The following is a 20,796-nucleotide window of genomic DNA, read 5'->3' on the forward strand; positions in this document are numbered from 1 at the left end:
ATATTGACATGAACATTTAGAAATCTAGCACTCTGTTGTTTTCTGAAGTTTTGTTTTAGCCAAGGGGCTACTATTTATCATGTATAGTTAGTTCTCGTTTTACAAACCTAGTTTAACCATGAACTCAAGAGCCCCCAGGAACATAGTGTTTATATGAAAAAAGCCTCTCTCGCCTTAAATCTGGTCTAGGGATTCTTTTTTCCCATGTTATTCTCTGTTTCTCAATTTGGGAGGGATGGGGGTGCCAGTTTATCATTATCAATTGAGTTTTGTTTTTTAATAAGCTTTAATTAATCTTATTGATCTACTGAACAATGAACATTTCTCTAAATATTTTGTCAGTTCTTATCATTAATACATCAGAACTTACAAATCAAACAACTTAAATGTCCCCAGCTCTTTAACTATTAATTGGAGTTTCAAAAATCCCCACCCTTATGAGAATCAGTGACTGCTGACTTCAGTCACTTTTACAATTTGGACCCAGCCTTATTTCCAGTTACCCTCTGGCTCTCATTTGCCAGTCCAGTCATACGAGATTATTCTACTCCTTAAACCTAGAGTGCAATGTCTCTCTCCTTTACTTGTATTTACATTGTTTGCTCAGTCAGGAATGCCCTCTCTTACTAACAGGCTCCTTCCCTATGTCTAAGTCTCTTCTTGAGAAGTCTAAGCCGAATTAACAGCTCCATCTGTTAACAGTAGCATATTCTATATTCATCTCTCTCTTGCTAGACTGAGCTACTTGAGGGCAGGGACTAAATGAAGTCCCAAAGATACAGAACACAAGTATTTAGACTTAAATATGAGCTAACAAAGTGGACTAACTTGTGGTCTGGAGAACAAGATTCTGGTGTCACCAGCCCTAACTCACCTACCTTCTTTTAGAGCTCGGCTGGAAGTGTGTAGTATACTGAGTAAGATCATGGGCCTTGGAGTCAGAAAGATCCTGGTTTGAATCCAAAGTTCATCATTCACTAGCTTTATGAATTTGAACAATTTACTCTCATCTGTAACATGAGGAATACCTCCTACCTCTCAGATATATTATGAGGATTTGGTGAAAAGATACATAAAATAATTTGGCACAGTGCCCATGACAGAGTACGCACTCAATAAATGGTGCCATTTATTTCACCTGTAAGACATTAAAATAGAATTTAGCAAGCTGTACAGAAACGGAAGGCTTGGAGCAAATACTATATTAATAGGGTGAAAAACAAATGACTAAAGAATAAGGAGTTTGAATATCAACCTTAGGAATATAATTATGATTAGGAATGTAATTGAGATAACATAGAATTTTAGTAAGAGGGTAACCTAAAGAATAGCATTTAATGGGTATAGCTCAGTGGTAGAGCGTGTGCTTAGTGTGCATGCGAGGTCCTAGGTTCAATCACCAGTACCTCCATTAAATAAAGAAAGAAACCTAATTACCCACCCCCTCAAAATAAAATAGGTGGAAGAACAGCATTTAAAGAAACGAATTCTAAGTGCAATTGAGTACAAGACGTCTGGGAAGTAAAAGCTTAAGGGGCGAGTCATAATCCACACATGACATGAAAAGATCTAGAGTTGAAGTGTGGTAACAAAACAGGCACAACTACAGGGGATAAAGATTATTGTCATTATGAGACTGGAAACTTGAAGAGGGAGCTTATTGTTAAAAAAAAATTAAGTTCAGTGGAGGATACGTATTTAAACTCCTTAATTATAGGTCAGTTTTATGCTCAAGGTCATAAAACTAGTAAATGACTGAATCAAAATTTGAAACCAGATGGTCAGACTCTAGAGCTTGTGCTAACCACTTCAGTTACTACTTTCAAAAGTAATAGAAACAAGTTTCCAGATAATGTTATAGGAGAAAATTAGAGAAAGCTTTAAGTCAACAGCTTCTATTTCTAGTGTAATATGAACCTAATTTCTATGTTCTCATTCCTCTTTTCTCAGTCACAGAAGCTTTGAAAAAGTTTGTAACCTGGGATCCAAGGATGGGCTTTCAAGACCCACTTAAGTGTGATTTATGTGTGTGTGTGTTTGTGTGTCCATTTCCCTGAGGAGATAGGCTATGTTGTCTTTCATCAAATTCACAGAGATCTTTGACCCAAAAAGAGTGCCACTCTAGAGAGAATAGTAGTATCATTTAGTAAGCTCTTATATTTGCTGGGCACTACTCTTAAGAGCTTTACATGCACTACCACGTTGAGTCTTCACAACAATTCTATGAGGTAGGAATCAGTAATCTCTATTTACATACAAGGAACTGAGGCACAGAAATGGATTTACAGCATTTAGCTAGCAAGTGGCAGAGCTATAGTGTAAATCCAGACAATTTGGTGCCTTAAACACTTCTAAACAATTATACTGTTGGAGCAAAATATTGTATCCTCAGAACTACTTTCTTTAGCCATAACAGTGTTAAAATTTTTTTTAGTGCTTTTAGGAGGGCATTTAAGTACAGAATAGACCCCAAACTACTTCTTTTGGAATGAGACATTTCTACTACTGAGGGCCTAACTAAATCTCCCTTTAAGTATTTTCCTTTTAAGCCTTTGAAAGTTCTCCAGTAAGTGGGCTGAAGTTTTCATTCTTAAACATTATCCTTTCAGTTGCTAGTGTATTTAAGCTCAAATGAATAAAAGATTAGTAATGATTAAAATGAACCTCATAACAAATCACTGAAGGGAAAAGTCCTGTTAGTATTTCCAACAAAAATGGGAAAGGTGCTAAAGGCAGCTCTTCATTGGAGTACTTTTTGATTTATGGATCTTTGCTTTATTCAGTTTGTCAAATAAGAGCTGATGAAATTACTGATCCCTAACCCGCCCTCCCCCCCAAAGTAGTAACAGAAGTACATTGCCTATTTGAAAGAACAATTCCATTAGTTAGTTACAAAATTTAACTGTAAGGATCAAACAGTGGTTATTCGTCAAACCAATCCACATTAATAGCTTAGAAGTGTGCAGAAGTTAGTTTTTAAATAAAGGTGACAAACACTAGATTCTTGTAACACTCTTCAGGACCTAAATAAATGTGATTCTGGAAGTTCAATACAAAAGGCTAAGAGAATGATAGTGCAATCATCAATAGGTAAACCAAAGGCATAATTTTCTAAATCATTTTTAAACAGAATAAATTCTAGTTTTTTTTAAAAAGTCTAAAGCTACATAAAACTCAAAGCAACTTAACTATCTTCTACCTGAGATCAAGTTTCTTTTCTCCTATCTAAACATAATTCTTGGCATTGAGGTAAATCTGAATTCACATGATATACCTTGTCAAACTTTTTCAAAAAATTTTAAGCCCTGCCTTAGAGAGAAATTCTCATGTTATATATACATATTTACATATTTTTTTCTTCAAAGACTAACAGCAAATTTATGAGGTTAACAGGCCTGAAATGGGACTATACTACTACTAATATGAAAATAAACAGCCATTCATTTATACCACGTGTTCCTATATGGTGCAATATGAAATGGGATCACAGATCTATATACATATATGAATCACCAAGAGTTCAGAAATTAAGCTCACTTTGAGAAAACTCATTCTATTTTCCTTTGGAGCAGAGGTTGCAAAGTTGTGATGTATAACAAAAATATTGTCTATAAAAGCTCCAAAACCAAGCATTAGCCTAAATTGGCAATAACTGCAACTTAAATACTAACTAAACCCAACTAGATGTTCACTGTGGTCATGCAACTTTTTGCTTTATGGTCTGCAGGTTTTACTGAGGTAACAACCTCTTTATCTCTTGCCTCTCCTCCTTGTGCTTGCCCCCACCACCCCCAGCTTCCTTTTACATAGCTGTCTTTGGGAATGCTTGCAAATCTTGAAAGCAGAAGAATCTGCTAAAGTAAATGGAGAGGATGAAAAACAATACTATATATGATAACTGAATACCAATCTAAGAGTATGAACTGAGAAAGAAAATACTCCAGTATTTTCCAAGACTAAGCAGCAGTCTACCCTCAAGGGAAAAAGAGAAAATTTAAAAAACAGGGGGAGGCTGTTACTCTTAGATCTTCTTCCATATCACCTCTCGATTAGAATAATGTGGAACCAACATTTCAAACTGTGGAAAGGTAATGACTTTGAAGGAGGAGCTAGGGAAATGAATAAATGATAAAGCAGTACAGCAGCAGCTTTAGCTGTCAATGAGTTTCTTTGCTGTGGCATTGGCAATGTCAATACGATCTTTGTTGGTGTCGGCCTGAAAAAAAGAGGAAGATATCAGCATTACTTCACAAGGTAAGTTACTCTAATAAACATTAAATTTCATATGCTTAGAGTAACTGACACACTGAGAAAATTCAGGAAATAGTCAAAGTCACAATATACAACTCATTTTGGGCAGGAAGTGACAGTATCAAATTCATTTGGAAAAACTTCAGTGTATAAACATGCAACGTTATAATAGAAGAACTTGCCAGTATTTCATGAATTCTATATGTTCTCATAGTTTTACATCATTGAAAACATCTTATGATCCATTGTTTGCCTCAATGAAATCCATAAGTGATTCAACAGAGTCAAGCTTAAAAACTTACCCTAGTCTTTAAAGTATACTGAGATTTTAATGAAGTAACAATAAATAAGAAAGGCTTTTAGATATGACATAACCAAACACTGAATACAATTTAATTTCAGTATCTTTTATATGGTGTGAAATAAAAAATAGCAATCATACTTTTTCATTACTCACAGGACTCTATCTGTTTTTGTGTGTCCACCCCACAAGAACTATTCTGCAGAACTGATTTTTACCTACTGACTCATGAGAAAAGGATTCAGGATCTTGCTAATTTGTTATTAGTTTACAAAACAACATTCCAAAAGCTAACTCGCTCATTCAGGGGGTTAAAAAAACAAACAAACAGACAACAGCCCACACAAAGGTTAGAGGAGATTGTAAACTTCATGTGTGAAATTAAATAAAACCACTTCATTCCAAGGTCTTGTTTTCAAAATGAACCAACTGCCATGAACAAGAGATAGGAGGAACTGACTACTGTTTTTCAGTGTGAGAACTGCCACCTCATCAAAACTGTAAAACCTGTGAGGACAGGATTTTATCACACTGTTCTCCTCCAAAATATCTAGCACACTTATCCATCCATTACTAAAACACTGTACTGGATGTCTCATTTTCCTGTGGCACTAAGAAGCTTTTACCTTTTGTGTGATCCGTTCTATTTGTCGATTCTGAGAGTCAATCTCATTGCCCATGTCTATGGCCATGTTTTTCAGATTTCCTAGGATACTGCCCACTTGAGTCAGGTTCTCTTCCATTTCATCTTCTCTGGCATCATTCATTACACTACCACAAAAAGAATGTTAACTCAGTACTTTTGGGTGAATTGTAAATGGACTAAGTCTGGATTTAGTTTTCATAAAAATAAGTAACCAAAATGACCTCAAGGAAGTATTAGACCCAAAGGATGTAGGTTAACAGTCTTGGGAAACATTATATAGCAAAAATGGAAAGACTGATCCAAGAGAGGCACAATGTCTTAAAGCCATTTAAGAGCAGATTAAGTAACAACTCTAGAATGGTGGTTCTCAAAGCATAATTCCCAGCATCACCTGGAAACTTGTTAGACATGAAAAAATGCTAATTCTCACACTCCACTCCAGATCTCCTGAATCAGCGACTGGAAGTAGATCCCAGCAATCTGTGTTTTAATAAACCTCCCAGGTGATTCTGATGCATGCTTAAGTCTAAAGAACCACTGGTCTAAAACAAAGGTTACAAAATTCTGGCCCAAAGGCCAGACCTGGCTTGCCATCTGATTTTATAAATAAGGTTTTATTTGAACACAGCCTTGCTCATTTGCTTACACACTGTTCATGGATGGCTGCTGTTACCCTACAACAGAGCTGAGTAGCTAAGTTGTGACTGAGACTGGACGGCCTGCACAGTCTAGAATACTATCTGACCCTTTACAGATACCCTTACAGGGATCTGGCTGACCCCTACTCTATACGATAACTTTTTTTTTTTTTGGTGGGGAGACGTAATTAGGTTTATTTATTTATTCTTAGAGAAGGTACTGGGGATTAAACCCAGGACCTCATGCAAGCAAAGCATGCGCTGTACGACTTGACCTATATCCTCCCTGCTAGATGATACATTTTAAAACATACCTTATTTACAGAAGTAAAGCATGATTACTTGAATAAATTGGAAAGTTAATCTATCATTAATTAATCTATCATTGAAGGTCAACAATCAGTCACCATTTTGTCAGAAGGCAAATTTTAAAACAGAATAAATGCTATTTCTAGTTGATGAGTTGGTGTTCATGCATAACTACACCCATCCTCCAGAGAGAGCCATTCATTTAGGAAAAGGGTAACAATATTGGGAGGAACTGGCATACCGTTTAATGTATCCACCGCTGGCTGCTCCTGTGGTTGCTTGCTGAGGCTGACCATTTGTCACTCGGCCTGGCTGTTTAGATATTACATTGCTAGAAGAGTTGTCTCCACCATCTCCCCATGTTGCCTTATAGGCTTTACCAGACTCAAAGTTCTTTGTCCTGTATGAGACAGGAGTGTAGAGAGATATTGAAAAGCAAGAGAGGAAGAATTGTCATTAGTGCTTGTGTCCTTGAGGATGACCTAGCACCCTTAGCATAAGCTAGATCTAGAATATCTAAACTATGCTTCACCACAATCTGGCATACGAAAAAGATGAATTGTGTAAGCACACTAAGATTAAAAAAAATTTTTTTAAGGTTCAACTACTTCCACCAAATCTTCGTTAAGCAGTTAGCAAGTAGCAAAGTGCAATTATTTCAGGTTCTCTTAGCCTGATGCTCTCCAGAAAAGAGATTAACGGACACTAGGAAAAAAATTCCTTAGGAAAGGTGCTCTGGGATGCTTTAAGAGGTTCCTCAGAGGCATCTCAGAGGTTGACGAGAGATGGAAGGGAAAGTAGGTTGAGTGGGCAGTACTTAGACCTCAGCTGCCCACTTACTTGAGCTGTAGTAGTTTCAGATGATCGTTTTTTAAAGTTAGAATTTTTGCATTAAATTTTTAAAAAAAGGTTTCTTAAGAAATAAACATCATGAAGGAAAGGCACGAATTATTTCCAAATTGAACAGGCAATAAATGAGTACCTTGGCCACATTGGTTTAGGGTTTGGTTTAGGGTTTTTTTATTTAAGAGTTTACTTTATCTATCTTAAAAAAAAAGATCCTAAATTCAGGGCTCTTAAAAATAAAAACATATGCTTTAGACATAAATCATATAGCTGAAAATTAGCCAATGCCAGAATTTTACCATGGGATTTACTACTTAAATAGGTATAAATGGCAAGAAAAAGAGCCTAGTAAAATAACTTTGAAATCTCTATTACAAAATACACTTTTTTTAAACAATTTTATAATTTTTTTACAATTTTTTACAATTTTGCTTCTCTGTAAACAAAAACAAAGCAGTATATGGCTATAATAATGGTTTCTGACTTATTCCACAAAATATGTTAATGAGGAAGTTTTGAAGTTACAAAAGCAGAGGAGAGATTTTATAAAAACAGTGGCTCCATCCTTAATAGGACACGTGAGGATTTATTTTTGGCAAACCCAGAACTGGATCTTAGACTTAAATCATCAATGTTACAGAAAGGGTACTACTTATTTTTTGATAAGAGGCACTGAGAATGTAAACACATCTATGAATACTGAAGAGCTACTTCTTAAAGTGCCTTTCTTTAAGTTCTCACAATTTCTTATTTATGCCATTATGTTTTATAAATTAATTAATCTCTATGTTAATAAGCCATGTTAAATCCTCCCTGGAACAAGGTGGATACAGATTATTTAAATGAATATTTATATATAATTATCTGTTAATTTGGTAAAAACTCATTTACATGTATTCTTTGTTTATAAGATGGGTCTCAAGCAAAATTCTGAAGTAGCGTAATAGCAACTAAACAAAATAAATAATATATTGGTTTATCAGAAAGTTAACCAGGAGTATTAATAAAAGTAATATAAGTGAGGCTTTTATCAGGATGTCAAGATTGTAGAACAGATCAAAGAGTGATGGCTTGGATTCAAAAGTCACTAATAAGACACTATGCTTCTGAGAGTCTTCGTACATAAAGAGTAGACTAGGACAGGAATTGTGGCTCTTGATCTAACAAGGAATAAATACAGGCTCCAACCTCCTCAACCTGATCCTTAGTTAAAAGCTCATGACTTTAAGCCCACAGATTACCAAATGGCATGTTTATTCTTCGAACCCATTAACATTCCCTAGCTTTGAGATTTATAGATAGCCACACATAGCTGGAATACAGCTACCTAAAAAGACATCTAGGTCAGGGTTATTTTTGGTCTACAGTAAGAAAGAAATGGTTCTGGATTTGTAACAGAACTCTTCTGCATAATAAAATTTATAGCTATTCTGGGAAGAAATCAGACTTCATGATAACATGCTTAAGCCAATTTGTGACAGGTTTTAATACAATTAAGAACTCCATCTAGAAAGTTAGATTTACCCCTGACCTCAGTTTTGAAGAGTCTAATAATCTTTACCCATCATATTTTTTCTTATAAATATCATATTCAAAAATGGCATTTTTGAAATAAAAATGTGAAATATCCCTTAATGAATTCAAGCGGCTGCTGTAAATGCAGAAAACAACAAGTATCGGGATATGAACGCAATAACAATTTCTTTTTTGAGTTTTGGTTGTCAACATTAGTAGTAACTGAATAAAAACAGCAAAAAGAAAGCCCAATATTAGCTATAATTCTCTCATTCCAGGGAAAAAAGGGATCATATAAATACCAATTGTAATGACTACGAGAGAGAGAGAGAGAGAGAGAGAGAGAGAGAGAGAGAGAGAGTGAGTGTGTGTGTGTGTGTGTGTGTGTGTGTATGAGATTGCTGATTAGGCTACAGGAAAGAAGAAAAAGTAGGACAAGAAACAAAGGCTAGAAATCAAACTCTTAATTTTCTAACATTTAACCATGGTCTTTATAGTTCCAATAAAGATCCAAAATTAAAGATTCAAACATAATAAACAGTAGGCTGACAGGGGGTTAACTTCCATAAAAAAACTAAGATTAGTTAACTCTGCATCAATTTAATATGAAACCACAGCAAGCAAACACATGATGTAATAGGTATTATGGAACAGATTATAACATATATAAACAGAGCAAACCTTTATTTTAAAAAAGGAGATACTAGATATGGTAACATTCTAAATTTATATCCCACCTTGTTCCAAATGGCATTTAAGATGACTTACATTGGCAATTAATTCCTCAATTTGGTAGCTGCCTAAATCATAGGGAATCCAAATCGTTAGAAGCAACATTTAAATAGAGGAAATCTTGATTCTGGAACTGGAAAGAGGTAGGGAAATTTAATAGAAGATAGGATGCTGAAATCAAAGTCCATGGAAAGATGGATTTAGCCTGAATTCTCTTGTCTTTGATCAGAACTAGAATGCACCAATTCTCTACAAGGATCAACCTATTTAAAACTTCTTAGGAAACTTCAGGGGTATTTTTACTTTATAACCTTAAATGTTATTTAGCAAAAACTTAGTATCAGAGCCATTAGTTAAAGAGTGGTATTATAAATTAAAAGATCCTTTGGTCCAGTCCATCTTCCGGCAGACAGCACTCATCAAGAACAAATTCACTTTACATTACACACCACAGCACAGCTTTTAAGACAGTCTCCACCATTCACAAAATCCATGCACATGCACAGAAAAGCCATTTGAAGCATCACCTTTAGATAGCAGGTTAACAGCCCAAACTGCGCCACAAGACTGCATCTTAAAGTTCCCTTTGATCAGTTATTGAGCCCGGCTTCTGATGTTAAGTCTTCGTTTTTAGTAAGCAGATTAGAAAGGAAGAGATTAGGTGAGAGAATGAATTGCAGAAAATAGTGAATGCCAGTCAAACAGAACAGAAGCAGGTTTAGAGTTTTCAAAACATAATGCATTTAAATTCCTGCCTGGTTTCATAGAAACAACCAACATCTGAGAATCTAGATAAAAAGAAAAACAAGAAAACTAAACCAGGGCATACTTCATTTTTCCTAAGAACTTCTGAATGATGATATTCTGTCCTAAAATTATGAAAATTAACATGAAGAGAAGGCAAATATTTTACATCTCCGGAGAGCAGGATGGAGGAAGTCATCACATGTTGATTAAAATACAGTATTTCAGTATTTATTTTAACCAGAGCTGAATATTTATACCTTAATATGACATAAGATTGAACCTGTAGTATCAATTTTGAATTTAAGTGGTCCAGAAAAACCCACTTGTCTTCAAATTACATGCCATTATGTTTGACATTGGAAGCATAGACTGAAGAGAGGCAAGTTAATATGTTCTCTGAGAATGGTTAAACCAGACACCAGTTTACTATTCTGAGATGTCCCTGCCACTTTTTAAACTCTTGTTAATCAGAATTATGACTTATCAAAGTTACTGACAAAGATACATGATTTTTAATAAGGATCTGCTATTCTGCTCTTAGGATTCAAATAGCAACAAGCTAAAAGAATGACATTTATTCACACTTTTAAAGTTTAATTCTGCTAGTCTGTTTTTAAATTCTAGTAGTCCTTAAGAATTAGCTAAAGTTAAAATTCCCTTCTACTACAGAGTGCTGTTAAGTGAAGCTATTTTCACATCTTATCAAAAAAAAGATCCCCTGCAGCCAATTAAGCCAACTGCTCTTTTCCTCAGGGGGCCCAGTGTGCAATGGCTGCCAACAGCAGCCTCCTCGGTAGTGTATGTAGCCTGTTGCCTGTATGGATTGCCCTAAAGTACTTTGGAGACAGCCCTTTCCAGTGGACACTCATGCCTGGCATACTGTCCCCAACCTAGGCTCCAGAGAGGTATGCGCAGTGCCTTTTGAAAGCTCCAGGGCACAGTGGCCAGGGTCCACACTGGCCAAGTCATCATATCCATCCACACCAAGCTGCAGAACAAGGAGCATGTGATTGAGGCCCTACGGAGAGCCAAGTTCAAGTTCCCTGGCCACCAAAAGATCCATATCTCCAAGAAGTGGGAATTTACCAAATTTAATGCAGGTGAATTTGAGAACATGGTGGCAGAAAAGCAGCTCATCCCAGATGGCTGTGGGGTCAAATACATCCCTAATCGTGGCCCCCTGGACAAACAGCAGGCCCTGCACTCGTGACAGCCTTGGCACTGTCCCTTCCTTACTCATGACCACCAAGTAAATCATATCTTCCCATCCTCTCAAAAAAAAAAAATCTCCTGACGTGACCTCAATGAATACTACCGAACAAAAGAAATTTCCAAAGTGAAGCAGCATAGCATATAGTTAACAACTAGTGCTCTGCCTGGTTTTGAATCTCAGCTCTTCCACTTGCTAGTGTAGCCACTTTGTGTCCGTTTCCCCCTATGTAAGATGGTGAAATAAGAGAATCTATGTCATATTAAAGTTACTGCAAGGATTAAATTTAAAGTGCTCAGGATAGTAAGAGCCTAAATTAATATATAGGCCCACAACTCTCATCCAAACCCTTGGATGCGAGACATTTTGAGCAGTACCACATAACCATACACATCAATATTTCTGCAGTGAAACAAATTAACATTTACGCTAAGTGTGATAACAATTATTAAATAACTTCAGTGCAGGTTATATCTTATGGTCTAATTAATAAATTGTGGCACTACGTTCTGAAAAAACAAACCCTTGGCTTTCAGAGTTTTTTAGATTTCTAAATGTGAACCTAAATTATTATTATTACTACCAGAATTAGTACTAGCTTTGGACAGAAGACTAAGAAGATTCTGTGAGCCTTTGAGAAGCTCCTGTTATGGCTATTTATGTGAAACACAGATTAGCAGATCAGATTAGAAAGATTACGACCCTGGCAGAATAAAATTAGACTGAGCTGAGGACATGAGAATCATACATGACAAGGAGTCAATGGTATAAAGAAGACATAGGTGGAAGGAAGACAGAATCTTTTAAACTGAAATACTACTCTCTCCTCTTCAGGGAACAACTGTTCTGTTATAGGAACCCCTGATTCCATCTGTTAAGAACTGCTTTCTCCTCTTGACCCACTAGAAAATGGCTCTTCTGAGGTTAGAGGCTGAAGACTGACTATTTCAGGACCACACTCTACCTTCTCTCTCACCAGTATCCAAGAAAATCCTGCCTATGCTTCTCTCGGTCCACAAAAGCAAGTAAAATTAATATTTCTGTAGCTCCATTTCCCACTTTCTATGATATTAGATCACTTTAGGATTCACTGCTCTTCCTATTCATCAACCCCTGACTCAGAGATAGTTTGCTCTAGGTCCTATGGAGGACTTCCTCTTCCTTGCTCTTCTCTTAATATCTATCTCAAGAAAATTCATTTACTTTTTCCCTCTGAACTCTTCCAAGAGGGTAAAAGCACAAGTTTGCAAAACATAGTTAAGATTTTATAACAAAAAAGTCTGTGCATTTCTAACTTGTTTGTTTAAAGTAATCTGCTAAACTTTGATTGACAGATCATAGTTATTAAAATATGCACTTCTGGAGAGTCGACCAAGGTCTAAGAAGGTCAACAGACTTGTCTTTCTTAGCTTCTTATGCCCAGAACAAACCCTAAAATTGGCCAACAATTTATCTCTATTTTCTCTAGTAAAAATGGCAAGACAATGTTGTCACATGAAAACACATCTGAAAGTATGACAGAACAAAAGCTCCTCCATCTATACCTCCTTCAAGGAGTAAAAATGCTGAGTCTGTAAACCTTTGTATCCCATTCTTGGTTTACCATACCAGCTGAGACAACTGGATAGAAGTACTAATGCTTACAAAGCTCTTTAAAAATAAATACTCTCAGCAGAAAGGACAGTCATTCAATCTCCAGACAATGTCATTTCAGCCAACGGTAAAATTCAAAGTTGTTTTGTTAATGACTTTTTAAAACAAAAATGAGTTCCTTCTAACAGAAGGGAAGATAATAATGGTTTAACTGTCTTAGTGCAAACCTCATCCTAGTGGGAATACATATAATATTTGTCAACACCATGGAATTTGTTTTACCCAAGAACAGGCAGAGAATTTATATATTCATAATAAAGTCACCAAAAGAATGAATTCCTTTCCATCAAGTATAATCTCATACACTGTACACAAATATTTTGGACTTTTCATCTCTTGGTTTACTAGAGACTTCAAATCTTCAGTCTTCTTTGACTTTTCTCTTCATGTTTGATATACAATCAGTTGATTTGAAGTGACTTTTCTTTGATTTACACTTTTCTCTCTCATCTCAATAATAAGGTTTTACCTCACAGACCTAGATTACAAGAGGTTCCTAACCAGTCTCCTGGCATGCAGTTATGTACTCCACCCCAATAATCAACCCCTTAGGCTGGCTTTCAAATTTCTCTACTGCTTACTTACGTCTTATTTTCCACTTCTCATCTGTATGAATCATGTAGTTCAGTTAAGTCAAGCTCCTAGGTAATCTTTATTTACATCAAATTTCCCGTAGGAAATGTCTTCCCACTTCTTCCGTGTCCATCCAAATCTTTCTAATTATTCTGAGCTCACCTCCAGTCCTACCTCTCCTATAAGATGTTCTCCAAATTAACCCTGATCAGTTCTGTACCCTTACCCTCAGTTGATATCATGTGAGTAGCTTTTACATAGTTTTTACTTTTTCCTATTCTTCCTCATAGATCCAACCACACGATAAGTCTTTTGAAGCCGGGAGCCAAGTCCTTTAGTCCCTTGGCCATCCCTCATTTGTCTACCACAGAATACAGGCTTTGTTAATGCTCCCTGTTTGAAAGGAAAAGACACTAGTTCCATCCTGCTCTGTATTATCCAGATGTGTATTTCCCAACCATTGTGTGTATTATTAAAAAATGAAATTGGGACTTGATTCAAAGATGGAATACATTTAAGAAATGATTTAGTGAACATGCCCATTTACATAAAAAGCTTGATCTGCCTGAAAGAGAAATAGCTTAAGTTTTTCTAACAAAGTTTCTTATTGAGGCCCAGTCACACTTCCTGGGAGGACAGGGATGGGGGATGCTCTTACTTCAGATTTACTTGAAGAAGGTGTTGACTTATCAACTCACCTATTACATGGGCATACACAAAGGCCACAGCACTTGTTGAGTTCTGTTAAAGTCTTCTCTGCCTCTCTCATGTCTTTGTTTATTTGGTCCATGTTTTCTTCTACGCGGTTTAGTTGTTCTAAGAATAAGTTATGGAAGTTACATTTTGTGTTACATTCACAGTGCCAGCCATGAAACATTACTATCAGGAAACAGCAAACTTTAACCTGAAATCTACCAATAACCTATCATAGTGACTGTATCAGTACCAGAAGGTATCACATACTGTCCAAAACAAAACAGTCTTTCACGTACTGATCCTGAAGCATCTGGCCTCTGACTGGAAATATTTGCTCTAAAGAAATTTGTATAACAGGAGCATGTGAGGATGGGTTTAGAGATCACCCCTGCAACCAAATTAAGTGTATTTTGACCAGACCAGATCATCAACATTTCTATCACTGAACAGGCTCAAAACTTGAGGGCTGTCGTAAGATTAATAAAAATTAATTAGACCATAAAAACTAGAATGCCGAGGGCCAAATCAAACAAAATGTTTCCAAGTCCACCTGACTCTAGACCTGTTTAAGGACTTAACCTGATTTCTGAAAATGATGCAAGAATATCATGTCTAATACACATATGACCAATGCACACAATAAGCCCTCCTACCTAACAAATACTTGGTACATAATTGGGCATTGTGGTCCCTACTTCAAATAGGCACCAAACACATGATATAATTCAAATCAGAAAATGGAAATAAAATATCACTCTTATGTTACAAAGGCAAGGTACTCCGAAAGGCTTAAATTAATTTTATACATGGCTGATTTGAAAAGGCTTTCTGGCATCCTGAATCAAATCAATAGTTTCTGCCAGTGACTGCAACTCACCCCCTTGTTCATCCAGCATAGTGATAGTCTTGGTTCCTGCATCCTGAGACTAGAAGAAGGAAAAAAAAACTTATAGGCACAACAAAACAAAACCACAGAAAAAAACCTTCAAGGTCTGACAAACAGCAAGAGAGAATCATTAGAAACCTAAGTTCTCAGAGGAGTAGAGATATAGAGAAAACTAATCTCCTCAAACCAATACATTTTAACATATTAACCCCCACAAAATAATTAAATCATAAACTCTTGGTGAATTGATCTTCCCTGTCATATTCCAATACTGTGAGTGAGAAAAACAAAAAAGGGCCATGAGTCCATGTTTTGACAATTTCAGCAATTAGTGGTTTCAAATAATAAACCTTATTGGTACAATACCTTTCTGACTCTTAACAATAATTTCAGCTTGGGCTACCAGGATCCCTTCTCTATAGTTTCTATACTTAACTTGATGATTAAATACTTTCTTACCTCAATGGCTAAAGCCAGGATTCTCCTTGTACTTTCCAGAGACTAGGAAAAAATACAGAGTTTTAGCATTCTAAAACATTTAGTCCCTCTCCCCCACTGCAAAAAATCTGATCACAGGCTATATTCACGATGCTACTCTATTTTTAAAGATTGCCAGCCTATCTATCCCCCCATTAAAAACAAACAAAAAAAGAGTTGGTCACTATAATTTCTGTTATTTTCTTTCAACCAGGTGCTCCTTAACACAAAATTTAGAAGGTTAAGTTAATGGGATTTATACAAATGCAATGTAAGCAGAAATCTATGTATATTACACAGATATTAGAAAATTCTGTTAAAACTAAATGTCCAGAATTCCTCAAATCTAGAATACCTTTGTTGCAACTGTTCAATAATGACTATCTAAGAAAAAAAATCATACAAATTGTTTTTACTTGTTTAGTTTTTTTGGCAAGTTGAAAAAATAAAGAGCTAGTAACAGCACTCTAGGGCAAATGCGTTTTTGATATAAAGGGAATAGGAAGAGGCCAAAATGGTATTCTAAGAAGGTCTCTCATCCTTCCACTATGAAAACTGAAAAAGAATTAATTACTTATTCCGAGTAAAAGGTTTACCTCATCAGTAACCTGGTTAGCCCTCAGCTGAATTTGTTCTGCTGACAGATCATCCATGATGAATCAAAACTCTGGTTAGGCACAGAAACTGAAATGTGGATATCCTGTAAGAATAAAGATATAAAAAACAAGTTTGTTTGAGCAAAGAGTGTCTATCGAATTTAGGGTGCTTATCTGGAAAACAGGATAAAATAGCCTGTCTTTATCTGTGTATCTATGTATCCACCTACCTACCTACCTACCTATCTACCTATCTATCTTACATGTGAAGAAATTAAGGCTGAGAGATGGTAAATAAATGCTTAAATGCTAGTTAGTACCAGAGGTGAAGCTAAAACTCAGGTTTCAGGACTTCCAGTTAAGCACTGTTTCTAAAAGGAAAGTGGTCTCTCTACTTCGAAAAGGAAGGCACTACCAGAAGACAAGCTTCAAGAAGCTATTAAAATGAATTCCAGGTTGTATAATGTTCTTTGTACGTTGTTTCAATATAGAAAAGCAACAAGGTGAAGAAGTCTAAGCTAGGTAGTGTTCAATCAGTAAGGTAACAAAATCCAAAGTCATGTGCCTGCAGAAAGCAGGATACATTCTAAAAATGTGCCAGTTGTCCATGCTATTCATTGGAGATAATGAAGTATTTTCATTCTTAACAAGAAAAGGACAGTGTTGATAGAAAGAACTCAGAAAAGAACTAAGGTTTTTATTAATAGTAGACTCTCCCTTTCCAACAGCATTGTTTGCTGTTGTAGTGAAGTCCCTAAGAAATTGTAATTATTCTCCTATACATAGTAACTTAGTCACTCATAGTAACTCAGAAAGTGATCTATCTCGTAGATATTCAAACTAAGACAAAACATTTAGTAGGTGAAGATTCCTTGAGTCCTGCCTTCTAATCATCAACAGTGATATACTGTTACATAGTATTGCTCTTTGAACAGTCATGTGGAGTAATAAGCACTGTGTGACTGATTTAGGTTGTTTTCTTTTCATTACATTTGCTAGCTTTGTATTAAATTTTTAAAAACTAATTTTACCAAAGCCTTTTGTCTATGACATATACAAAAGTGTGGTTCACATTCTGGATTTATTCCCTGGGGACATCTGGCAACGTCTGGAGAATGCTTTGGTTGTCACGAGTTGGGGGTAAAGGGGAGCAGTGTTACTGATATCTTGTTGGTAGAGGCCAGGGATGCTGCTAAACATCCTATAACGCGCCTCGGGACAGTCCCACCCCCCAACAAAGAATTATCTGACCCAAAATGTCAAAGTGCTAAGGTTGAGCACACTGCCATGGAGTACACTCACTGATAAGCAGGGAGCCTTGTTAACTGTGAATGTACTAGACTGAACTCTTAGAAAGCAAAGATTTTGTTACATTTTTGCATCTCTAATACTTAAAAGGATCTGACAGTTGGTACTTCAGTAAATGTATGTTGAATGAACAAATAAGCAGAAAAACAAGGTGTACTGTCAAAGTATTTAAGTGGATCTTAAAAACAAAGCTACATGTAATAGTAGCACAAAGCCTACAAATAACCATTCGAACCACAAACTGAAAACTGCCATCACACATATATGATCTGGAATGGCCTGCCAGTCACATACAGATCAAAATTTTTAGTCATATCTATAGCTAACCAAAACTTTTAGTAGAACCATCTAAACAAAAAGCATCAATACAACACTCCCAAGACAGGAAGCCATTATTACATTTAGAGTCCTGTTTATAATTCTATTGTCATGGCTGTTTTGGAGTTTAATTAAGATTCTGAGCTTTGATTAAAGCCATTAATGCTCACAAAATTATTATTAATTATTATTAATACTAAAATTATTAAATTGCCAAAAGTTGCAAATTTAATCTCATATGCAAATTTAATCTCATAACTTGCTTGCCACAGTAGGACTGTGGCTCTGGCAAAAGGTTCATATACTAAGATATATATCGAAGACATAAAGGTCTTTCTTGAATTAAGAACTGACCATTCATTAGACATAAGCATAAATAGAACCATATGCTTTATTACTTTGGTGATTTTTATAAGCCTTCAGCTTTAATCACACATAAGTTCATACTACAGTTTCTCTTTTGTCAGTCTTCCACAGTTACAATTATAAAAAGAAAAGAAGTCACTTTGCACCCTCTCATCTTTTTCGTACACCGTTTCTTTCTATAATACCCCATCTTCCTGCTCAGGCAGCCTTGTGCTTCTCCATCACTTCCTAGAGCCCCAACAAAGTACTTTTCGAAGACTGTTCTTCCAGGCAGTGTGCTCCAAAGTTATCTATCCCTCTACAAAGTTATCTATTCCTCTCATGTAAAACTTCTAAATGCCCCATAGAGCAGAAAGTGTTAAGAAAAGTAATATACATGAATCAATTAGTGCCTGGAAATGACATTGCTAGTCAGGTTTTCCAATATAGTATCCCATGAGGAGGAAGATATTTTGTGAGTAAAGAAGCCTGGATCTCTCAAATTGTACAATTACGTAATTCTACTCCTTTAGGTGAGTCATGCCAATTACAAGTCAATATTTTCTATCCTTCTGGTAAATATGAACAAAACTCCATGTAAGTCCAGAGAGAGGCTTGAAGGCAAAACTAACTTCCATCAAACTTGAAGATTCCAGGAGTCCTGCCCATAATTATCAAAACAAGCAGATACAGCTGGGAATTGGTTATGAAGCATCACTCCTGGTATGACAATGGTGTCATTTTGAAGGACACACCCTTTCAGTGAACTCACAGTGCTGCCTAGTACTTCTGTTTTTCCCCTCCCTTAGTAGACAGCACACAAGACAAAAAACAGGCTTCTATAAAATTCTCACATGTTTGGCATGCTGGTATCAGGACAGAGCTGCCTAGGACTTTTCTACTCTGGACTTCTGAGGGTGTGGAGCACATGATTACAAGTAAATGGGAGTAAGACAGACAATGCAGAATTGTAAGAGGAAGACCAAAGAGAGACAAAGAATAATGCTCCTCGGGCTCTTTCAGCCTTTACTAAACTGCTCAGAAGCATCAGGCAGGGTGCAACTTAGAACTAGCCACATAGCTTTATTCATATTTATTGCTACCTCCAGAAGTTTTTTCATGGAGTCAGGAAAAGCTATCTAGAATGTTAGCAAAAGGGAATTAGAGAAGGGGGAGAGAAAGGAAAACGAAACGTCATTTGACACAAAGATCCCATTAAACTTACTATAACCTAGTAGATTAAATATGTGTGTCATTTTCCCAATGCTCTTGTGAACTTAATATACTGCGTGCCTCTGAGATGAAAATGCAAGACTTTTCTCCATGTTTTTGCACCCTGTTTCCCTTCCTATGGTTCATCTGGGCTTACTAGAAGACTCCTCATTTACCTTTTTTCTTAATTTCTTTTCTATTATAAACCCTGGAGGGAGAGGAGAGGAAGAAATGATCATTGAGTATGTACTACGTGTCATATACCCTACCAAGTATTTATATATGTCATTATCTCTGTTGTATCACTTTGCAGGTGGGGATACTAAGGCTCAGTTTAAGTAAGTAACTTGCCTGAGGTGACGGAGTCAGTAAAGAGCAGATTTATTATTCAAGCCTGGATCTATTCTGAAACCAAGGGATAGGTCTGATAAATAGTCTTACTGTTGGATGCACCTCCTCACAATAAATAAGATGATATGAGAAATGCTGAATATCAGAAAGTAGGCTAAGCATCTTACCCGATAGCTCATTTCAAAATTTTAGATACCTTCTACAATAAAACCGTGAAATCTTATCTCTTCCACATACTCAAAGGCAGTTACATTGAAGGAAGAGCTAGAAAGACCAGAATAATCATGGTTTTCAGTTATTTTATAAAAATACAGAACCTGAAAATATTTATATTAATTTAGAAAATGAAAATAGTAATATTAGGAAGAAAGAATACAAAGAAAAAATGACTTAGACTTAATCAACAGGAGATCCATATGTCTTTATTGATAAAATGGAGAGAACCTTAGGAAGTAATGAAGAAACAGTAAATCATCAATTCCTGACAAGACCAATATGAGAATGGTTTTATACAATATTAATTCTTTTTATACTGGAGAGTAAGGATTTTGCATTAAAATATCCTACCCAGTTAGTTTCCTGCCTTATTCCTTCTCTTAAAGTTAATCACAATGTAAGTTGCTTTATGAATTACACTCAAGTTTATTACTGTACTTTTATTAAAACTTTGATAAACCTTGTAATTTTCTTTGGCATATTTTAATCAGACTTTCATGGTAACCAATGTATTTACAGCAAAAAGAAAATTCTGTTCAGAGCAGGTTATAATAGTGGTGAGCAGTGGGAACTCCAGCATTCAAATTCTGGCCCCAAAGTGTATTTGCTGAGTGTCCTTAGGCAAGTTACCTAATCCCACTAAAACTCAGTTTCTGAATTTGTAAGATAAAGATAATAGATCTACTTCATAGGCTTTTTTGGTGAAGATTTAAAAAGATGATCTGTGTAAAGTGATCATTACAGTGTCTGACACATAGCTGGTATTCAGGTGTTAGCTATTATTTTAAAAATATTATGGAAGCAAAAATAGTAGGCAAAACAAAAGTAAAGCAGCTATGTTAAATATGAGTGACATCAATGTAAATGCAATTGCAAATAACAGCTACTAAATATTAATGGTTCCATCATCTGAAGGCTAAATTTGAATGTTAAAGTCGGTGATACTGTATAGGCTCTACATCTGAACTAT

At 35.9% G+C, this 20,796-nt stretch overlaps 1 protein-coding gene and 1 non-coding gene across 3 annotated transcripts in view; one reads left to right on the top strand and one right to left on the bottom strand.

Annotated features, from left to right (window-relative positions):
- Positions 1-267: 267 nt before the first annotated feature.
- SNAP23 (synaptosome associated protein 23) overlaps positions 268-20,796 on the bottom strand; it is a 37,544-nt gene continuing 17,015 nt past the window's right edge. Inside the window, exons 2-9 of one of the 2 annotated variants that reach the window (XM_032481415.1) lie at positions 16,077-16,180; positions 15,463-15,504; positions 14,995-15,043; positions 14,120-14,237; positions 9,994-10,026; positions 6,387-6,545; positions 5,179-5,323; positions 268-4,216 (exon numbers count right to left, since the gene is read on the bottom strand). In XM_032481415.1, the coding sequence (XP_032337306.1) occupies positions 4,151-4,216; positions 5,179-5,323; positions 6,387-6,545; positions 9,994-10,026; positions 14,120-14,237; positions 14,995-15,043; positions 15,463-15,504; positions 16,077-16,133 (669 nt within the window). In that variant the 5' untranslated portion in view covers positions 16,134-16,180 and the 3' untranslated portion in view covers positions 268-4,150. The remainder of the gene's footprint in view (positions 4,217-5,178; positions 5,324-6,386; positions 6,546-9,993; positions 10,027-14,119; positions 14,238-14,994; positions 15,044-15,462; positions 15,505-16,076; positions 16,181-20,796) is intronic. The other variant, XM_006178869.2, reaches the window with a different exon arrangement.
- On the top strand, positions 10,704-10,835 carry LOC116664514. The gene has a single exon (XR_004321042.1). It is a non-coding gene; the product is annotated as a small nucleolar RNA SNORA70 (small nucleolar RNA).

The sequence above is a fragment of the Camelus ferus genome, chromosome 6 (assembly GCF_009834535.1).
Source record: "Camelus ferus isolate YT-003-E chromosome 6, BCGSAC_Cfer_1.0, whole genome shotgun sequence".
NCBI lineage: Eukaryota > Metazoa > Chordata > Mammalia > Artiodactyla > Camelidae > Camelus > Camelus ferus.